At 39.0% G+C, this 19,784-nt stretch overlaps 1 protein-coding gene and 1 pseudogene across 4 annotated transcripts in view; one reads left to right on the top strand and one right to left on the bottom strand.

Moving 5' to 3' along the window:
- Positions 1-4,785: 4,785 nt before the first annotated feature.
- LOC108399186 (presenilin-associated rhomboid-like protein, mitochondrial pseudogene) lies at positions 4,786-7,384 on the bottom strand (annotated as a pseudogene).
- Positions 7,385-14,987: 7,603 nt separating this feature from the next.
- Positions 14,988-19,784, top strand: part of ARHGAP24 (Rho GTPase activating protein 24) — a 504,620-nt gene continuing 499,823 nt past the window's right edge. For 2 of the 4 annotated variants that reach the window (XM_073237336.1, XM_073237335.1), the window contains exon 1: positions 15,292-15,397. Coding sequence is in view for 1 of the 4 variants with exons in the window: in XM_037021162.2 (XP_036877057.2) it covers positions 15,044-15,397 (354 nt within the window). In the remaining 3 variants the exon portion in view is untranslated. Of the gene's footprint in view, positions 15,398-19,784 lie in introns of all 4 variants that reach the window. The other 2 variants (XM_037021162.2, XM_037021163.2) reach the window with 2 other exon arrangements.

Genomic DNA, 19,784 nt, shown 5'->3' with positions numbered 1-19,784 from the left:
CACATCCTCACCAGCATTTGTTGTTCTTAGTCTTTTCAATACTGGACATCCTAACTGGTGTGAGGTGATATCTCATTGTGGTTTTTATTTGCATTTCCCTGATAATTAGTGATGTGGAGCATCTTTTCAATGTGTCTATTGGCCATCTGAATTTCTTCTTTGCACAATTGTCTGTTTATACCCTCCGCCCATTTTTTAATTGGCTTATTTGCTTTTTGGGTGTTGAGGTGTGAGTTCTTAATATATTTTGGATGTTAACCACTTGTTGGATATGTTGTTCACAAATATATTCTTCCATACTGTAGGATACCTTTTTGTTTTGTTGATGGTGTCCTTTGCTGTACAGAAGCTTTTTTAGTTTGATGTAGTCCCATGTGTTCATATTTGCTTTTGTTTCCCTTGCCCAAGGAGATGCGTTCAGGAAAAAGTTGTTCATGTTTATATTCAGGAGATTTTTGCCTATGTTTTCTTCTAAGAGTTTTATGGTTTCATGACTTACATTCAGGTCTTTGATCCATTTCAAATTTATTTTTGTGTATGGGGATAGATTATAATCCAGTTTCATTCTCTTGCATGTAGCTGTCCAGTTTTGCCAACAACAGTTGTTGAATAGGCTGTCATTTTCCCATTGCATATCCATGGCTCCTTTATCGTATATTTATTGACCATACATGCTTGAGTTTATATCTTGGTTCCCTAGTCTGTTCCATTGGTCTGTGGGTCTGTTCTTGTGCGAGTACCAAATTGTCTTGATTACTGTGGTTTTGTAGTAGAGCTTGAAGTTAGGGAGAGACCATAGCCTTTTCTTTCAGCAAGGATTGCTCTTCTCCCCTGTAGAATATGACAATACAAAGTCTCTGCAATGCTGGCCTTTATTCTCTGTCTCTGAAGTTAGTAGAAGTGTTTTTGTTTTGTTTGCTTACCAAAAATTGGGAAACATGCAGGAAAACTCACCTTTCCAGTTCTGGTACTCTCACTGTTTGCTTTCATCAAAGAACTAATACTCTAGTCCAGCATCAGTGGCTCCTATGCCTGTAGTTAGACAGTTGGGTTGGGTATTATATCCTCTCCTAGCAGGTTGAATTAAGGCTTTATTTAGGAGAGAACATAGTCAGTTTTTATAAGGAAAGCTATTTTAGACATTCTGTCCCAGAAGTCAGAGCAGGCATTCCAGTGTGAAGCTGGGAAGCCTCTGGGTGAGGCTCAAGAAGGAGAAGAGAAAGTAGGAAGGACCTGTGAGAGACAGAACTGCCATTCTGATGCTTCTTTATCCTCAGCTATCTTTATTTAGCTCTGTAAATCTATCCTGGCTTATTTTTGGATTGTTGTGTAAAATAGAGATGAATGATAGAAAAAAGATAAAAAAGGAAAGTACAGGAACTCCAAGGATAAGATGGGAAATTCAATCAGCCATTTGGTTAGATAGCCATTTAAATTAAAACTTGTGCAGAAGTTGTATATATATTAGGAACTACCTAATCAGAAAGTTGAACAGTATCATGTTTTCTTTCATTAGATATAACTGATACTTGACTCAATTTGTCAGCTTCCCAAAGAGCATTTTTCTGATTTTTGTGTTTGAAATCTCTGTCCTTTCCAGCACTTTTTACATATGTTCATATTCAATGTATTGGTGAGCTTGATTCTGTAACATCCTATCTTGGGTACTCATGAAGTTCAAGGTCTCAAGAGAGAGCAATTTGGAGAATGAATGAGATTCATGTTTTCTGTGGGTTAAAGTAGCAGAGACTTGATGGAAGATGTCCAAGTTGAAACGATAGAAATAATAAGAGCCCCTATTCGTTAAATGCCTTCCCTGGGTCAGGCCTTGTGCCTTTTTGTTTCACATGCAATAATTTATTTTATGTTCAAAATGTTTTTGAATGGTACCATCAGGACACTACTGACTCCCAGCTGGAGAGGATACACCTATGGGAGAAATGGATAAACAGGGGCTGATAAAAAAAAATAAAATCTCTGGAACAGAGAATGCTGATTAATAAGGACCAAACAACTGAATCCATTATTAGAACATTATGTATACAATGGCAGGAGGTCAGCCAGTAAATGAGGAATAGACTATTGAAGAAACTGGTGCCAAAGACTAACAAATAATAAGATTCCCAGGAAAATCCATAGGTCTTACAGAATAGGTGGGTCAGCTTCCTGTTGGGAGTTTCTAGGAAGTCACTTAACATTGATGACACTTTTGTAGTATTTTATTCCAGCCTTTTGGCCACACCCTTCATAATTCCATTGTGTGAATCGGCTATGCAGATTCTGACATGTATAGCTTTCCAGATCTCATAAAATCTTAATACTAATAGTAATTCAGATTGCATTGAACATTGAAGTATGATAGTTGAGCACTTCTGTGTTTAAAAAACCTTCATTATCTCCAAAGGATTCAAATCCTTGATAGTCCATAAGTATGTTATAAAATGTTTGAATCTCTGTACTTGCAATATGCAAACAACAATATATGCACTGCTCATGCCAGAGACCTTGTGTGCTATGATAGGAAGCTACTGGTCAGGCAGGAGGGCAGTTGAAATTTCTTGGAATATAAATGTATTAAGCTGCTAATGAAACACTAATTGATGGTAACAAAAATTAGTTGATTTTAATAATATAATTTGTTCAGTGTCACTGTGGAATGAATAAAAAGGGAAAAAGCTTAAATCTCTGAATTCTATACTGAAAGATCCAAGGTCAAAGATGAGATAGTAGCATGGTTTGTTTATTAGTAATGTAAAAAATAAACATCAAGTAATTAAATTTGAATTATAGTGGAACCATCCAGACAGACTCATGACCACCATTTTAATGAATTATACTAACGATAGCAATAATAATTAAACTATTTTGAAACAAGCTTAATAATTTTTATAAGGAATCTATTGTGCACATTTCTCTCACATACCCGTTGGTAAAACTGTAGTGGCAAGATATTTAGACTTCGAGCCCTAGAAATAGCTGTGGCCCTGATTGTTCTCCAGTGAATTGTTTAATGAATTAATGCTGTGTATACTATTTGAGAAGAGTAGTTGCAGTCAATGTCTGTTATCCCTCCCCACACAACTCTTCCACCTTCAAAGAACGATGGTGACAATAAAGGAGAGGGGACAGTCTAAGGTTTCCAGTCTTTTCCCAACTACTGGGGAATTTTTTAACATCAAAATATTTAAGTTTCTTCACATACAAATAGTTGTATTGAATTATCCTATTGATCACTCAAACGTATAATGACACAAAAGCCCTATGATTCAATAGTAATTTGCATTTATTAGTCACAACATTTTATTAGTTCTAAATTCAGAAGGGAAATATTAGTGAATTTTTGTTTGAACCTATGATATTTTAGTTCTTAGATGCAGCTGCTGTATTTTTGTCCTCCCCTTTCTGCCTGTGCCTGCCTAGGATAGGGCCATTGGTATTGGAAATCTGGAGTGGAAACAGGTCCCTATGTTTCTGCAATTTCTCCTTGGGATGTTGATCTGAGCAGACAGTAGGGAAAAAGACTGGGTTACTATGGTGTAGAAATCAACAGATTGGGCATCTACTTGCTCTTTCCATGGGAATGTTTTCTAATAGCTTATCGCAAATTTCTATTTTATTAATTTGTACTTGTACTTGGAACAAAATACAGCTAAAGGAAGAATGAAGCTGGATATTTACTCTTTGTCCCCAATTCTGTGAATATTGAAGCTTTATGTAATGAATAATTAAAAGGCTCTTCATATAGTAAATAAATCTTGACTTTACTGAGCTCAGGAATGACCAATGATGTTAGTAAACATTATTCAGTGTAGATAATTTATTAATCTTATTTTGATCTGAAAGTAATTTTTTTTAAAAAAGTTTTAAAGCCTCCTGATTGCTCAAAAACCACACAAGGTTCTGAAAAATATCCATAGGTTGACTTAATAAGACTCATTAGTAAGAAGCCTAATAGGGAGTTATTACATAACTTCATCCTTGTGTTCTGTGTTGTTACAAAGCTGTATGTTCATGGACTATTAGTTTACAGTTGAGCACGGTGTGTTTCACAATGGGAAGGGCCATTTTCATGGGGGATTCCTTGCAGATATTAAATAAAAAATGCAGTCATAAAGTCACCAATCTTACCTCTGTAATTCAAATGAAAAATTTTTACTATTAATGAATTTATCCACTTATATTATACAAAATTATATATTTCAGAAACATAAACAGTAATCACAGAGTTAACATGGGTATGCCACAGGTCAACTAATAACATATTCACATTAGGAGTATTGAATTTTTGGGCTATTGGGCTAAATTTTGTCAAAAATGTTTAGAAATAATTTTGCTTGCAAAATAACCTCTGAGTACAATCTGTTAAAAGGAACTGTATGTAGAAAAGCCTAATGTAGACAAGATTTTAGTTCTAGAGATGACATTTTTCATTAAAAAAATTAAGGAAGAGCTTTGGTATAATTTTTTCTTAAAATATTAATATAAGTTGTCTCAAAAATTCTGAATTAGTATAATCTATGCATGTAAAAAGTACTTATTATTTTAAGTAACCATTTGATTCTTCTTTTTTTAAAAAAGATTTAGAGATATAAACCTTTATTTCACAACTTTTTCATAATTCCCTTTTCAGTAAGATGTGTACTGGGGATATACTTCAAAATCCTGGGAAAGCTAGATGCTGGGTATCTTCCAGACAGGAGCAAAGATGTGGTCGCTCCAGGGCCAATGCATTCCTGGGGCCTGAAGGCAGGGTGAACCAACACACCAGTATCATCCATCCCAGTTTTACTTAGAGCCCCTTTTTTGGGGGCGATTAGTCTTTCTTTCATGCCAAATTTTCACTAGAGGCTCCCTGTTCTTCCAAATGAATTCATGAACCATAAGTAATGTATCATATTCCAAAGAGAGCTCCCTAAGATGTGCTGCATGATCAAAACATCTCCATCCCAGGATCATTCCTGCTGTGTCTGTGACAATAATGGCTTTTGGGGCATTCGCTGCTGTGAACGTGAATGCTGGAAGGAAGATAATGGTGAGTCCTCCTTCTGGGACCTTAGGGCCGATGGCAACAAGGACGGTCATAATTGTGCCCGATGCACCAAGTGATGGTCCATATCTTCCTGTGGCAATTTTATACACATAACTTACAAAGTTGGAAATAATGCCTGGAGATAAGTATGCTTCCATGTACTGCTCTTTCTTGACCCAGAATGTTCATTATGCTGGAGGAAAAGTTCCACGAAACATAGTTCTTTGCTCCATGTGAAACAAGGAGAAATGCCTGGATGTTGACAACAACGTTGGAGAACAAAGGTCCTTTGAGGCTGGATTGGATGTGAAATGTCTAATCACATTGTCCTCTGTGGAGGAGATACTCTACGAAGAGAAGAAAAAAACCTTCTGCAGCTACGATATCTGCCACAGTCCTGGCTGTCACTGAGGTTATCCTCCACTTGTTAATCTCCTTTCTAAAGTTGTCTTCCTTTTGTAGTCTTATGCTTTCCAACCAATCAGCATTTGTACCATCTAAATAACCCTGGACCCTGTATTTCAGTGATGAAGTCGTGTATTGCCAAATTGCAGCTGACCCACATGTGCAGCCTGTAAACCCAACAGTAAAAAACAAAGCCTTTACAAAAGTTCTTATGGGATAGGGAGAAGGATTCCTCCCACAGGAGGAATCAAAGCACATCTCTTATATGCTTCACTGCTTGTTCCTGTGTCTGATCTTCAAGGTTCAACCTTTCTGGGTGCTTATCTGAATCTGCATTTTGCTAAATAAGAAATTAAACCTAGACCGTTAGTGATTACCAGGTTAAATGTCCCTTTGTGGTTGACAAAATGTTGTCAGGCAATCCAGTCTGAGGAGTTCTCCTGCATGGAGGTGAGACCTCTTCCCATGGGAGAGTTCTTGACTCTGATCGAGTAAGAATTCATGAGCAGGTTGAGCAGGTATGAGCAAAGAGCAGTTTAATAAAACACACTTGAGAAGGGAGTGTGGGTGTGCTCCAGGGATGAGCAGCCACCATTTGATCTAATTTTTAAAAAAAATACAGTGGAACACATCATGAAGAATTAATAAATCATTTTATTCACAGCAAATGGCTTAATCTTAAATATTTGTTTTATTAATTTTATAAAAGACCTAGGGAAATTGACATTTTTACAGTATACTCCAAAGGAGGAGAGAGATGGGAGGGGGGGAGGTAAATTACTTTTAAGCCTACAGATTACATTTCTCTAAATTTTGTTAAGTTTTGGCTTAAATAAGTAAGTATGGGGAGCTTTAATCCAAATGTATATGGTTTAGAATTTCATAAGCAAGTCAAGCTAGGGGTTAACATAAATGGATTTTATTGTTGTTTTAGGATGAGGTGGTTTTGCCTTCTGCACAGGCCTTGCATTTGGGTGGTGGCAAACACTTTTTCCATCTAGGTACATAGCAACTAGCTACATTCTTGAATTTACTCATTCTCCCAAGATATTTTTCTTCAATAGTATTACCAGTATTGGACTTAACTGCACTGTACTTCTAATTCCTTGTATAATACTTGAGTATCTACAACAGTTTAAAGGGACTGAGGCAGGGATTTGGCTAAAACTTATATTAAAAAATGAATGTTCATGTACTGGTTTAAGTCTAGGCTTTAGACTGTAGGCTGTGAATTACCACTCAGTAGGATCAATGAAATTCCCATCCCACTGAGCCTCCCACTGACCCCACAAAGGGTACAGAGCACCCTCTGTCCTCCCCGTGGGGGTCAGTGATATTTTCTTGTCACAGATCTCAGTGTTACTGTCCACTCGCTTACCTGGTGCTTCAGTCTGCTGCAGGTTGGGACCTGGGAGGCACAGCTGGGTTTGATCTTCCTGTTGCTGCTGATTGCTTCTATTGATGCTGAGCACCCTGTGTCCCCAACCTGGATAGGAGAGGTTTTCTCTAAGCTGATCTTAAAATTATTTTTGGGGGCCTCCCAAAGGATGGTCTCATTCTCTGACTTGTTTGTGTTTTTGAAATCCCCTTCCTGGAGAAACTAGGAATCATTTTCCCCAAGTTTGATTCAGAGTGGACTCATCTGATGTCCCAGCCAAAAACATCCTTCATTGAAAACTGGTGTCTCAGGCTGAAGTCTTGGGTCTTCAGTTTCCATCTCATGGGACTATTACTACTAACCATTTAGAAACTTCTTTTACTGGTCTCTCCATTCTCAACTAGAGGACACCGGGCAGAGAGTCCTCCACCCCAGGCCTCTAGCACAGACTGCTCGGCTTCTTGAAACTCCACATTTGTCCTCCTCTGCTTCCACCCCAGTAAGTCCCATCTTGGTCCCAGCCTAACCTCTCCACTCTTGTCAATGAAGCCTTCACAAAGTTTGGTTGTCATGTTTTCAAACTTTGAAAAAGTTGAGACATTTGAGACAAGAAAAGAAATGCAGAGGATAGTAACTCTGTGGTCCTTCCAGTTATTTTGTCTGCTTAATAGCCTACATCTTGACTGACCTTTGGTCATTGTCTTCTTGGAATACTCTTCTAGTTTATTTTGAAAATCTTTCACATTATTTTTATTGATATCCCAGGAAGTTTATATTTGACAATTTTTCAAATATCCAGGAATTAGTTCTCTTCAACTCTACTGCTTATGTAACCAGCCTCTGACTAGCTTTCCCATGTCTTAAAAAGCAAACATCTAATTCCAGTTTTTCTTCAGCTTCAATTCATTTCAATTTTATTCATTTCTCAGGAACTCATTTTCAACTTGGTGAATTATCTAAACCACTTGCTGTTCTTCTTGATATTTCTAGCTGCTTTTTGGCCAATTTACTGTTCATTAGCCCTTCCAACAGATGGTGAGCACCGAAAGAGCGGGAGAGCAGTTAATTTTGCTATTTGCTGGAAACTTGAATACAAGGTTTCATAGAATAGGACATTAAAATAAATACCTAAAATGGGATTTAAAGTTGGTCTGTAGGAGGATGACAATCCTCTTCCTCACAAAAGAATGTAATAATAACAATTATTGTCAAGCACTTGACCAGTATGAGTAATATGTGAAAGGGAAATTTTGCTGTCCTTTGCATAGGGGGAGGCTGCTGCTGACACATTAGGGAAGAGAAGCCAGAATTTGTACTGCAATGTCTTGAATTCAAGTCTTATCTTCATCCTGCATTAACTTATGTGATCCTGAGCAAGGTGTATATGATGGTTCTCTTTGTTCTCTCTTCTGAAGATGTTAGCAATAACTGATTTTTCATAGCACTGCTGCAATGAAAAGACATCACATACAAGAAGGTACTTTAAAAACTATAAGAAATATTCCTTTTATTTTAGTATTATTATTGTCATTATTAATGTGTTTGAATAAGTTATTTTGATTCATTTACACTTAGTTATATGTTTTTCATGCAAGACAGTTTACTAAGTTGATGGTTATATTTACATTCAGTAACAATAAAACATTTTATTCTTCTGAAGAATCTCATTGGTTTTAAGTGACTTAAGGTAATAACCTCAGCCCCAAGTCTCTAGTTAACTGAGATACAGCCCAGACTAGGAAAATAACACTTGTTCAAGGATGGAATCAATTGTGCCTAATATCAAGGCCGTTAGCAGCCTTAACAGCTCAACTTTGTATCTTTTTTTTTATTAAAGTATCATTGATACACAATTTTATAGGGCTTCACATGTGCAACATTGTGCTTACTATATTCACCCATATTATCAAGTCTCCCCCCCAGCAAAAACCCCATTGCAGTCACTGTCCATCAGCATAGTAAGATGCTATAGAGTCACTACTTGTCTTCTCCATGCTATACTGCCTTTCCCGTGCTCCTTCTACATTATGTGTGCTAATCAAAATGCCCCTTAATCCCCTTCTCCCTCCCTCCCCACCCCCTTTCACTTTGGTAACAACTAGTCCCTTCATGGAGTCTGTGAGTCTGCTGCTATTTTGTTCCTTCAGTTTTTGCTTTGTTGTTATACTCCGCAAATGAGGGAAATCATTTGATACTTGCCTTTCACCACCTGGCTTATTTCACTGAGCATAATACCCTCTAGCTCCATCCATGTTGATGCAAGTGATAGGATTTGTTTTCTTCTTATGGCTGAATAATATTCCATTGTGTATATGTACCACATCTTCTTCATCCATTCATCTACTGATGGACACTTGTATCCATATCTTGGCTATTGTAAACAGTGCCGTGATAAACATAGGGGTGTATATGTGTTTTTGAATCAGGGATCTTTTTTTCTTTGGGTAAATTCCTAGAAGTGGAATTACTGGGTCAAATTCTATTTCTATTTTTAGTTTTTTGAAGAACCTCCATATTGCTTTCCACAATGGTTGAACTAATTTACATTCCCACCAGCAGTGTTGAAGGGTTCCCCTTTCTCCACATCCTCGCCAGCATTTGTTGTTCCTTGTCTTCTGGATGGTGGCCATCCTAACTGGTGTGGGGTCATATCTCATTGTGGTTTTAATTTGCATTTCCCTGGTCATTAACGATGTGGAGCATCTTTTCATGTACCTGTTGGCCATCTGAATTTCTTCTTTGGAGAAGTGTCTGTTCAGATCCTCCACCCATTTTTTAATTGGGTTATTTGCTTTTTGTTTGTTGAGATGTTTGAGTTTTTCATATATTTTGGATGTTAACCCCTTATCGGATATGTCATTTATGAATATATTCTCCCATACTGTAGGATGCAATTTTACTGTAGGAGAAATTGTGAGTCAGCAAGCATAAGGCAACTCTAAAATTGTAAGTTAGAGATTTACAAATGTACACTGAAACTATAAATCAAGATCTTTACCTGGAAGTTGACTGAGGGGAGTCTGCATATCTTGGAAGGGAGAGTTTAGCTCTTTAGTAGAATCCAGGAAACTCTTGAGTCTAGGTCTAAACAATACTGAAGAAAACCATTTTTTCAACAACTGGTGTTGGCAAAACTGGATAACTACATGTAAGAGAATGAAACTGGATTGTCTAATTCCATATACAAAAGTAAACTAGAAATGGATCAAAGACCTGAATGTAAGTTATGAAACCATTAAACTCTTAGAAGAAAACATAGGCAAAAATCTCTTTAATATAAACATGAGCTATTTTTTCCTAGACACATGTCCACAGTCAAGGGAAACAAAATAAAAAATGAACAGTAGGACTACACAAAGCTAAAAAGCTTCTGTACGGCAAAGGACACAGTCAGTAGAACAATAAGAGATCCTACAGTATGGGAGAATATATTTGTAAATCACTCATCTGATAAGAGGTTAACATCCAAAATATATAAAGAACTCACATGCCTCAACACCCCAAAAGCAAATAACCCAATTAAAAAATGTGTGGAGAATCTGAACAGACATTTCTCCAAAGAAGAAATACAAATGGCCAACAGGCACATGAAAAGATGCTCCATATCACTAATCGTCAGGAAATGGAAATTAAAACCACAATGAGATATCACCTTACACCAGTTAGAATGGCCACTATCCAAAAGACAAGAAATAATAAATGCTGGTGAGGTTGTGGAGAAAGAGGAATCCTCCTACACTGTTGGTGGGACTGCAAATTGGTACAACTGCTGTGGAAAGCAGTATGGAGTTTCCTCAAAAAACTAAAAATAGAAATATCATTTGACCCAGGAATTTCACTAATAGGAATTTACCTAAAGAAAACAAAATCCATGATTCAAAAAGATATATGCACCCCTGTGTGTATTGTTGCACTGTTTACAATAGCCAAGATGTGAAAGCAACCTGAATGTCCATCAGTAGATGAATGGATGAAGAAGATGTGGTACATATACACAATGGAGTATTATTCAGCCGTAAAAGGAAAAGAAATCCTACCATTTGCAACAACATGGATAGAGCTAGAGGGTATTATACTCAGTGAAATTAGCCAGGAGGAGAAAGACAAATACCATATTACTTCATTTATTTGTGGAGTCTAACCAGAAGGCAAGTTGGAAGGCAGGAACTCCATTAGACTTACTGACACTTAGAAGTGACTAGTGGTCACCAAAGGGAGGGGGGGGGAGAATGGGGGCAGGGGGAGGGGGACCGCTGAACCACTGAGATGTTCATTTGATAAAATTTAAAAAAAAGATTATCAGAATTTTGCGGTAGTAGAAATATTAGATGTCCTCCAGTGCAATCTTCTATTTTTTAAGATGAGAAAATGAGCCTCCAGAGTCATTGATGGTTCACGATTTAAATGGCAGTTAGTTTCAAATCCAGGTCCTCTAATATGATTTCACTTATTGAGGAATAGAAAAACAAAGCAAAACAGAGGGAACAAAAGAGCAGCAGACTCATAGACGCTGAGATGGTGCTAGTGGTTACCAAGATGGAGGGGTTGGGGTGACTGGGGTGGGGGGAGGGGGAGGGGGTAAAGGGGCACAATAATTTGCAGTCACAATATAAGCTGGTCACGGGGACGTTAGTACAGCATGGAGAATATAGTCAGTGATTCTGTAACATTTTTCTGTGTTGATAGGTAGTAAGCACACTAGAGAGGGTGAGGATTTAGTAATATAGGTAACTGTTAAACCACTGTGTTGTATATTTGAAACCAACCAAAGATTGTATATTAATGATACTTTAATAAAAAAATTAAAAGAAAACCGTTTTAAATGGAAATTGATGTTTGAATATGAGGCCTACGCAAAAAGGATCTTGCTTTGGTTAGTAATAGGATCTAAACCCTTATATAAGATAGGCACACACACACACACAGAGGTGAAGAAACAATCAGGCATGTTCAAAATGTTAATACTTATCTCTGAATGGTGAGATTATGGCAATTTTTAATTTCCCCTTTTATGATTCTTTGTAACTTCCCAATCTTATGAGTTGAACATACATTAATTACGTAATTGAACAAAAAGCAGCAAACACTGCTTTGAAAATAAATTTAATCATGGATTGTGTTTTTGTACCATCTAATCTGGGGGTCTAGGGGTGATGGAGTGTGGGACTGCCACTGAAACTATGTCAGTTCAATAAGAATATGGTGATGGTTGATACTGTGCTCTACTCAGGTGCATAACATGCTTTAATTTTAAGGCCCATGACTGATTGCAGTGATGGAATTATAGAGATGGAAGGAACCCACTACGGTAGCGGCCCCTGTCTCCTTTGCACTTTCTCTCCTCTGTTACCTTTCTCATAGGGATTTGGCTGATTTATTGGGTCCACCATTTCAGTAGTAGTTGTGCTTCCCTCCTCCTTGAATGCTATGATCCAAAGGTATGGGGATGGTGGCCCTGAAACTCCCTCAAACTTTTTCCACCTTATTTAACTGAGACAAAACTGGACTTTCTCAAAAAGGACCATCCACCAGGAAATAAAGAGCAAAGGCATAAACAGACATTTGACACAGACATGCTTTAAAGCACAGCCTTTTATCTTAATCCTGAAATCAGATCTTGGCATATTCCAGTACCCACACAAATTCTGCATTGTTGGTGAGAGCCTGAAGGAAATGTTAGGATTTTGGCAATTGTTGACTACTCAGTTTTGTTACTATGTTTTTTGACCTCTTAGGAATTTATATTTTCCCCAAAGAAAACATAATTAAAGGGCCCCAGTATCTGATATTAATGGACAAGTGGGTAACATGACAATACATTACTCTATGCTAAGGTCTTCAAGTAATCTGGTGGAAAACTTTGTAATTTTTAAATTAGCGAAGTGCATTAAAGCACATTTTAAATCCATATGTGTTTAATAGTACCATCTGACCCATATACGATCTTAGTCAAAGTAACTGCACAATCTCTTACTGAGGTTCCTTTAAGTTCCAGTTGAAGTGGCCTGACAGAAAAGGCATCTGGGGGGCTTTGTCTGTGGTGCTTTTCTGTCCTTGACTCTGGCAATCCTGGTATTCAAACACTTTGTCGGAGTGTAGTGAGGCCATTAACTGCTTTCCCTCCCTTTCCCTCCCTTTCCCTCCCCTCTTCCTCCCCTCTTCTCCTGCCTCTTCCACCCCCAGCCCATTTCATTTCTAGGTCCCTGAAATCCCTCTGGTCTTGGAAGTGTTACACATCCTCCTTACAAACTGAGGACCTTCAAGACCTTCCTGCCTTTTATACTAACTTTTCATAGGCCCATCTTTGAGGGTGTCTATGACTTAGGAATTCTGGAAAGTTAGCCCTTACGCCTGAGGCGTTTGTAGGGTTTGTACAGTTTATCCAAAGCATGCCTTTAACTCAGAATCGAGTTGACTGGTAAAATTCAGCTTTAAGTGAATTCAGTTTAAATTGAATGACAGGTAACACCTTCCCTAGAGTCTGTGTCAGTAACATCAGCTTCCTCCTCTGGTTAGAATCTTTCAAGTCTGTGATTTAAGAGTTTATTTCTCCTTTAAAGTTGCTACAGTCTGTAAGAGGGATATCTCCCAGTACCAATTAATCCACAAATAAAAGAGCAATAACATTGAGTCCCATGAACAACCAAGCATTTTCTCTTTTCGGTTATACTCTCTTGTAACAAAGACCTTAGCTAGATCCCTAAGGGGCTTCAAGAGTAGGAATACAGTGGCCCTTCTCTTTCTGCAGAAAAGTGGAAAGGAAAGAGGGGGGCTTTGGTAGATACACTTCCCTCCTGCTATCCTCAAGTGGCAATCTTCTTATCCTTCAGTTCTACTGTCTGGTTTAAGATAATCACATACATCACTCATGTCAGTGAAATACTGTCAAATGGAAAGAGTGGAGGCAGAAGTTAGATGTGAAGGGAAAGGACTTGGGTGCAAGGGTGTGTCACAGAGGCATGTGTTGACCTTTTGGATTAGGGACTACCTGGTAATCACCCTGAGTTTTGTCTTGAGGCTAAATTGCTTGTGGTAGTAATTGTTAGATCCTGAAATAGGTTACTGACAGATAGCTTCCTTGTCTTTTTTAAATGTCACCATCTTGAATCATACTTATTTGACACTTGTCTTCCTGAGGCTTTGAGTCCACCAAGTGTGTGCAGATTTCATGCTGGTTAATTTCATTGTTTTCCAGCTTTCATCTAAAACTGTCCATTAGCATTTACCTGCCAGGGTGCAGCCAGAACACATAAAGTCGTATGAGCCAATGAAGGTCATTTATTACTACCACTTAGAAAATAAGCTACATTGCTTTTGGCTAGGAATTCCATACTCAGTTTTAAAAAGGAAATGCCCAAAGAGCTTTTCCCCCACAGAACTTAATTTGATTCATTAAAGGGCTGAGAATTCTCCCGCCAGAAAATCAATTTTCTAGTGGGACAGCAGGCTGGGATGGGGCAAGTTACCAGGAAGAAAGACTCCAAGAGGCCAGAGAGAGAGACTAAAAGAGAAAAAAACACGTCAGTGTCTGCACAGACTTTTATTTTGGGGGTTTCTAAATCTGAATGTGTGCTGTTCTTCCATATCAGTGGAGGTTCCTGATGAGAACACTCTTATTTTGTGTCTTAAGGAAATCTAGTGATGATTTTTAAGTACTCTAAAGCCGAGATCTTTATAAAGCGTTGAGTTAGCATTCCAGGTAACCAATACTGTAAGATCTAGACTTGAAACAGACTCTTTTTGGTGGTGGTGGTGGTGGTAAGAGAGGGGACTGTATCAGCAAAAACGTTTACTGATGCAGAGCGCTATGAGGGCAGGAGACATGTATTCTCCAACCTCCTCCGCACCCACAGCCTCAGGTCTGTGAAGGAGGTATCTCTGTACGCACGAAGTGACAGCGAATGATGCCAGCTGCGGAGGGACGGAGGCGGGGCGGGCCCTGGTCGTGGGGGAGCCGGGCTCCCGGCAGTGTCATTCGGGCTCCAGATAATCTAGTAGTGCGGCGATTCACGAGGGAGGGCAGGGCTGCTCCCGGCCTCCCCGGTAGTGCTGCTCAAATCTTGTGAAGCTACCAGTTGCCAAATGAAATCTGAAACCCCGGGCTGCGTCTGAGGGTTGGCCTGGCTCAGTTGTTCCAGCCTCTTGTACTGTGTATTTACACATTCACACACAATCACTCTTTCTAACTTCTGGGACTCTTCTTTGCGCAACTGCTAGGATTTCTCAAGTGCATGTGGCAACTCAGCCCAGCTCGGTCGGGGTGGAAACCGGCGGGGCTCCGGAGGGCCTGGCAGGCCAGGGGAGCTGTCAAGGCTGCGTCGGGGAAAGAAGAGGATCCAGGCGCAGCCGGTTGGGGGGAATCACCCACAACTTTCCACCCCAGCCGCAGCTCTTTTCGGCCGTCGCGCATTTCCTCCGAAACCACAGCTGCGGAGCCGCCAAGTGCATGGGGCGCAACACTTCCCCTTGTGGGAAGTAAAGTGGCCTTCCCTGCCCCCTTTTTTATTTTTCTTTTCTCGGCTTGTCCTGGGATCCTTTTCCTTCGCAGCAGCTGCCGTCCCGGGTCTCGCTGCGCCGCGAGCAGGGTAGGTGATGCCGCCGCGGGGGTGCGCGCCGGGGCCACCGCGGGAGGCTGGGGCGCTGGGGCTGCGGGCACAGTTGCCAGCGACCCGGGAACAGGCTGCGGGGGGCCACGCGGATCTCAGGAATTGCGAGCGGGTGCTGTGTGTGTGTGTGTGTGTGTGTGTGTGTGTGTGTGTGTGTGTGTGTGTGTGCGTGCGCGCGCGCGCGACGGGAAACAATGCTCTTATTTTAAAAGAATAAAAACGGCGCAAGCTGATTGTATGTGTTTCTGGGCTTAAAAATAGATGAAATTAATAAAACCTCTTCATGCAGTTCAGTTCGCTTATTGCCCATGACCCTTTCCCTTTGCTTATTTTCGCTGGTGTCTTCTGAGAGTTCCCTAGATCACAGAGGCGGGTTTTACTAATAAACACTTTTATCGCAAACATAAAGCCTTAGGGAATCTTTGGTGAATTTTAAGTTACCCAAAATATTTTGCTTAGATTTAAAAAAAATAACTTTTTGAGGAAGTATCCATTCTCTATCAGTCTGAGGATATGTAATATTCTCATTAAAAAATACTTTAGAGTGCATTTTTTTATAAGTCTACAAACAGAAGAGGAGATAACATTACCCTGGATTTCTTGGAGGTGTTAGATTTTTAATTCCTACCAGTAATAGGAAGCCCAGACTCCCTTGTATTCTGTGTCGATTTTAATTCATTTGAATTAAAAGATAATCACCAACCCATTTCTGTTTCCACCATAGTTTCTTTTATGTTACTCTTTTTTATAAACCTAGCACAGGCATCAGCATTTCATCTCTTTCTAAAAAGAGGAAATAAATCATGCTGGGTATTTGAAACATAAAAGTTGTAAAGGGTTTGCTTATCCATAAGTAAAACAATGTGTGTTGCTGTGTCTGCTAAGTAAGACAAATTAATTGAAATCCAGGGGTATTTACAATAGAGTTAAGAGCTTTATTCAGTTACTAAGAAGGAGATGGACAGATGGATTAAATACAAACAGTCTGTCCCCTGATTTTAATTAGAGTCAAAACCAACCCTTGAGGGCAAGATTGGATGTTGGTATTAAACTGGGCATCATAAAACATAAAAGACACAGAATTAATATATTAGAAAAAGCCAGAAAACAAGTATAAAGCCACATCAGACTTGTTAAGATCTTGCCCTCCCTTTAATGTTTCTTAATACTTCCTCTTCTCTGGGGATGTTTCAACTAACTGCCAGGAGAGCTCGATAATACCATTCCTCTTTTCTGTCTTCCTTGAGTACCTGACTTTCAGGTAGCAAGCTGAGAAATCTGTTCTCTTTACAACCATTATTGAGTTGTTGGAGAATTCACCTTTGCTATCTTGGAGGACCAAGATATTGACAAAACTTTAAAATATATATCCTCCTTCCACTCAGAGGAGAAATATTTTTGATGGAAGAACTTTAAGTGGGAATAATGGATAAAGTGTGAAATTTTCAGATCTGGAATTTAGTTTGAGGTATGTGTAAGGAATACATTACTAGAGTGATATAAGGAAAGAAAATCTGTAATCCTTTCTACATGTGGAAGGCTGTTAACACTTAGTCTGCCCTTGTCTTTCAACTGCATTATTTTGTTTCAGTATTTCATCTCAGAGGTTTGGATTTGAGAGGGGGATGGTTTCACAGCAATGTAGCAATGTTCTTTTGGGATATATAATGAGAATTTGAGCCGTTTTGACAATATAGCCTGATAATAAGTGGAGAAGAATAAAGTTCTCAAGAAAATAATAAGAAAACACTGCAGAACAAACAACAGTGCATCTTTCCAGACAGAGCATAGATTTAAGCTTAAAAGTAAAAAGTGTTCTGGGCTGAAATTCCCAGTGAAATCCTTTCAGGGTTTGCTTTGTACAGTAATGGCCAAAGCTCTGAGAGTTTTCATTGGCCATAGTTTTATTTACTGTGTGATCGTGGGCTCTGGGGGTTGGGGGGAGGGTGGTGAAGGAAATGGGCAGGCAGGGTGCGGAATGTGCAGCAGGTGGTAATGAGTGGTTTGAGTCTGATGACTTGGCTGTGTTGGCCAAAGCCTAGTTACTGTTTACCAGCAGCACCCTTGGTAGATTTGCTGTGACCTACTGGCCCATTGAGTGTAGTTTCTTTCTGGCTTTCATAGTGTCTGGGTGGTTTCTTGGGGCTGAGAGTAGGCGGTGTTGCTGTGAAGCTCGACGATGCAGTTGGCTCCTGTTCTTACTATTTGCTGTGCTATAGGACCATTTTAGTTACCTGTAGTTATTTTTCTGCTGTGTATTCCAGCCAGTGGTGAAGGGTTCTTTTTCTGAGTCGAGTTTATGTAGTGCTGATTCCTTCTTTCTGCCATGTTTCAATTTTTGGTAAAGGTGCTTCAGAAAAACAAGATGGAAGAGGTGGATAGAGCCTCAGCTTGGAGCCCATTAGGAGGGACAGCTACCCAATTGATCGATGTTGGAAGTTGGTGATAACAAGAAATGGACACATCCATTTTACACTGATCACATTTTACTGAGGAAAAAAAGCAGAAGAGATTTTAAATAAAACGATGCCTGTTTACTTTTAAATCCATGGTTAAAGGATTAAGATTTCTCCCAGATGGAGAATGGTATTTAAAACTAAAATTGTAAATAGTCAGCTTAGCCATGAAGTTAATGCTCTTCATGTGAAGAGTTGCAGGCTCAGAGTGAGTCTTGCAGTGGTAACCCATCTGTCTTTGCTCCACAAACTCAAACTTTACATGATTATGATGGCTTCAGTGGCTAAGTAAAAGCACATTTAGAAGTGGAAGAATTACTGTGATGAAGAGTCAAAGAATGTGTGCTTTCAGAGGTTATTGTGTACACGTGTGTTTTTAAGCAGCATCTATGCTCTCCTGTGGCAGTGCTACAATTAATCTTTATAAAGTGCAGACCTCATTGTGTAAATCCTTGTTCTAAAACCTCTGATGGATCCCAATGACCTACAACATAAACTGCAAACTCTTTAGGATAGTGACAAATGCTCTTCAAAGCCCTTTTGTTTTAGCTTTCTACACAAGGGACCCTAACTGTCACACTCTGACTTCTTGTTCCTGGATTTTCATTCTTCTGAAACTCCCTCTGCCTGGAAAGTCCCACTGGCTTCTTCTTGGTCCATTTCAAGTGGAACTTCCTTTGGGAGAACTTACCCAATTCCATGCAGGAAGAATTAATCATTTCATCTTGGCCGCTTCCATGGTGTCTGAATATACTTTGAATAACTAGTTTTAATAATTTTTATGAGTCTTCCCTGCAATCAATCACTGCATTCCTTAATGGACATACTGGTTGTGGGGGGCCCTCCTATATCCTAGTGCCCAATCCAGTGTCTGAATACATAGCAACAATGATAATGTTTCCTTAGTAAGTGAGCAGAGTCATGAATGAATAAAGTACTAGTGGACTCCAGTTTATGCAGATAGTTATTTCCCAAAAGTCTGTTTGAAAAATGTCTGTTTGGACTCAGTTCATTTTCTCAAAGTAGCAATGCTACAAAACATAATTCTCTTTCCAGACCAGCCCATACATGCCTACTTAATTCCTACAATGGGTGAAATAGTGTGCTTTTGCAATTATAAAGCAAAGGCAAAACAAAAAACTACTGTGGAATCATCTTTTTCTTTTTTAAATCACAAAATATACTTGAGCTTAAAGATAAAAGTAACAGTTATAATAGTTACACAATTTTCAACAATTGTTTTTTATATGATACTATAGAGTCTGTGTTCTATCAAGTCCCAGTGGGAGGTCCTGGATTTGGCTGTAAGGACTAATAATGGAGTTAGATTTGGAGATATTGTTGCCTGTGGAATGCCTATAATCTTAATTAATCAAACAAAATAGAAATACTAATTTTAGCTATTTAATAATTATCTTGAGTACCAGTGCTTGAGGGAAATTGGATTTAATTAAAGGAGAGGGTGGAAGTGGATGGAGAGGATGAATTCAGAGGGGTACCTGCTTTCCTGTTACTGATGATTTATTACATTGATTTCCTTTTTGTGTCATATGAGCACTCAGGCAAATCCAAAGTTTCTTTCTGAGAAAATATATCTCTGTCTACAGTTAGTTCTGCTGCCTAGCATTGAGAAGGGGGTCTTACTCCATTTGAGCCAAAATAAAAGTGGGCTCATTTTGGTTTCAGAGCAGGGGTACTTCTGCCACTGGCATACCTGCTTTTAGCACGTGAATGATTTTTCAATCAGAAATTCATAATACTTAAGTTTCGGGCACTAGCCAGGACCTGTAAGCTCAAATTGCTCTGTATATAGTATCTCTGAAAATACTGGAAGAGGTAACATTGATATTTAAAAGTAAAAGTCTATCCTGTGTTCTAAATCTTATGTGCTCTCTATTTTTATCATATTA

Source organism: Manis javanica, chromosome 5, assembly GCF_040802235.1.
Source record: "Manis javanica isolate MJ-LG chromosome 5, MJ_LKY, whole genome shotgun sequence".
In the NCBI taxonomy this organism is placed as follows: Eukaryota; Metazoa; Chordata; class Mammalia; order Pholidota; family Manidae; genus Manis; species Manis javanica.
This window is presented reverse-complemented; position numbering and strand designations above follow the sequence as displayed.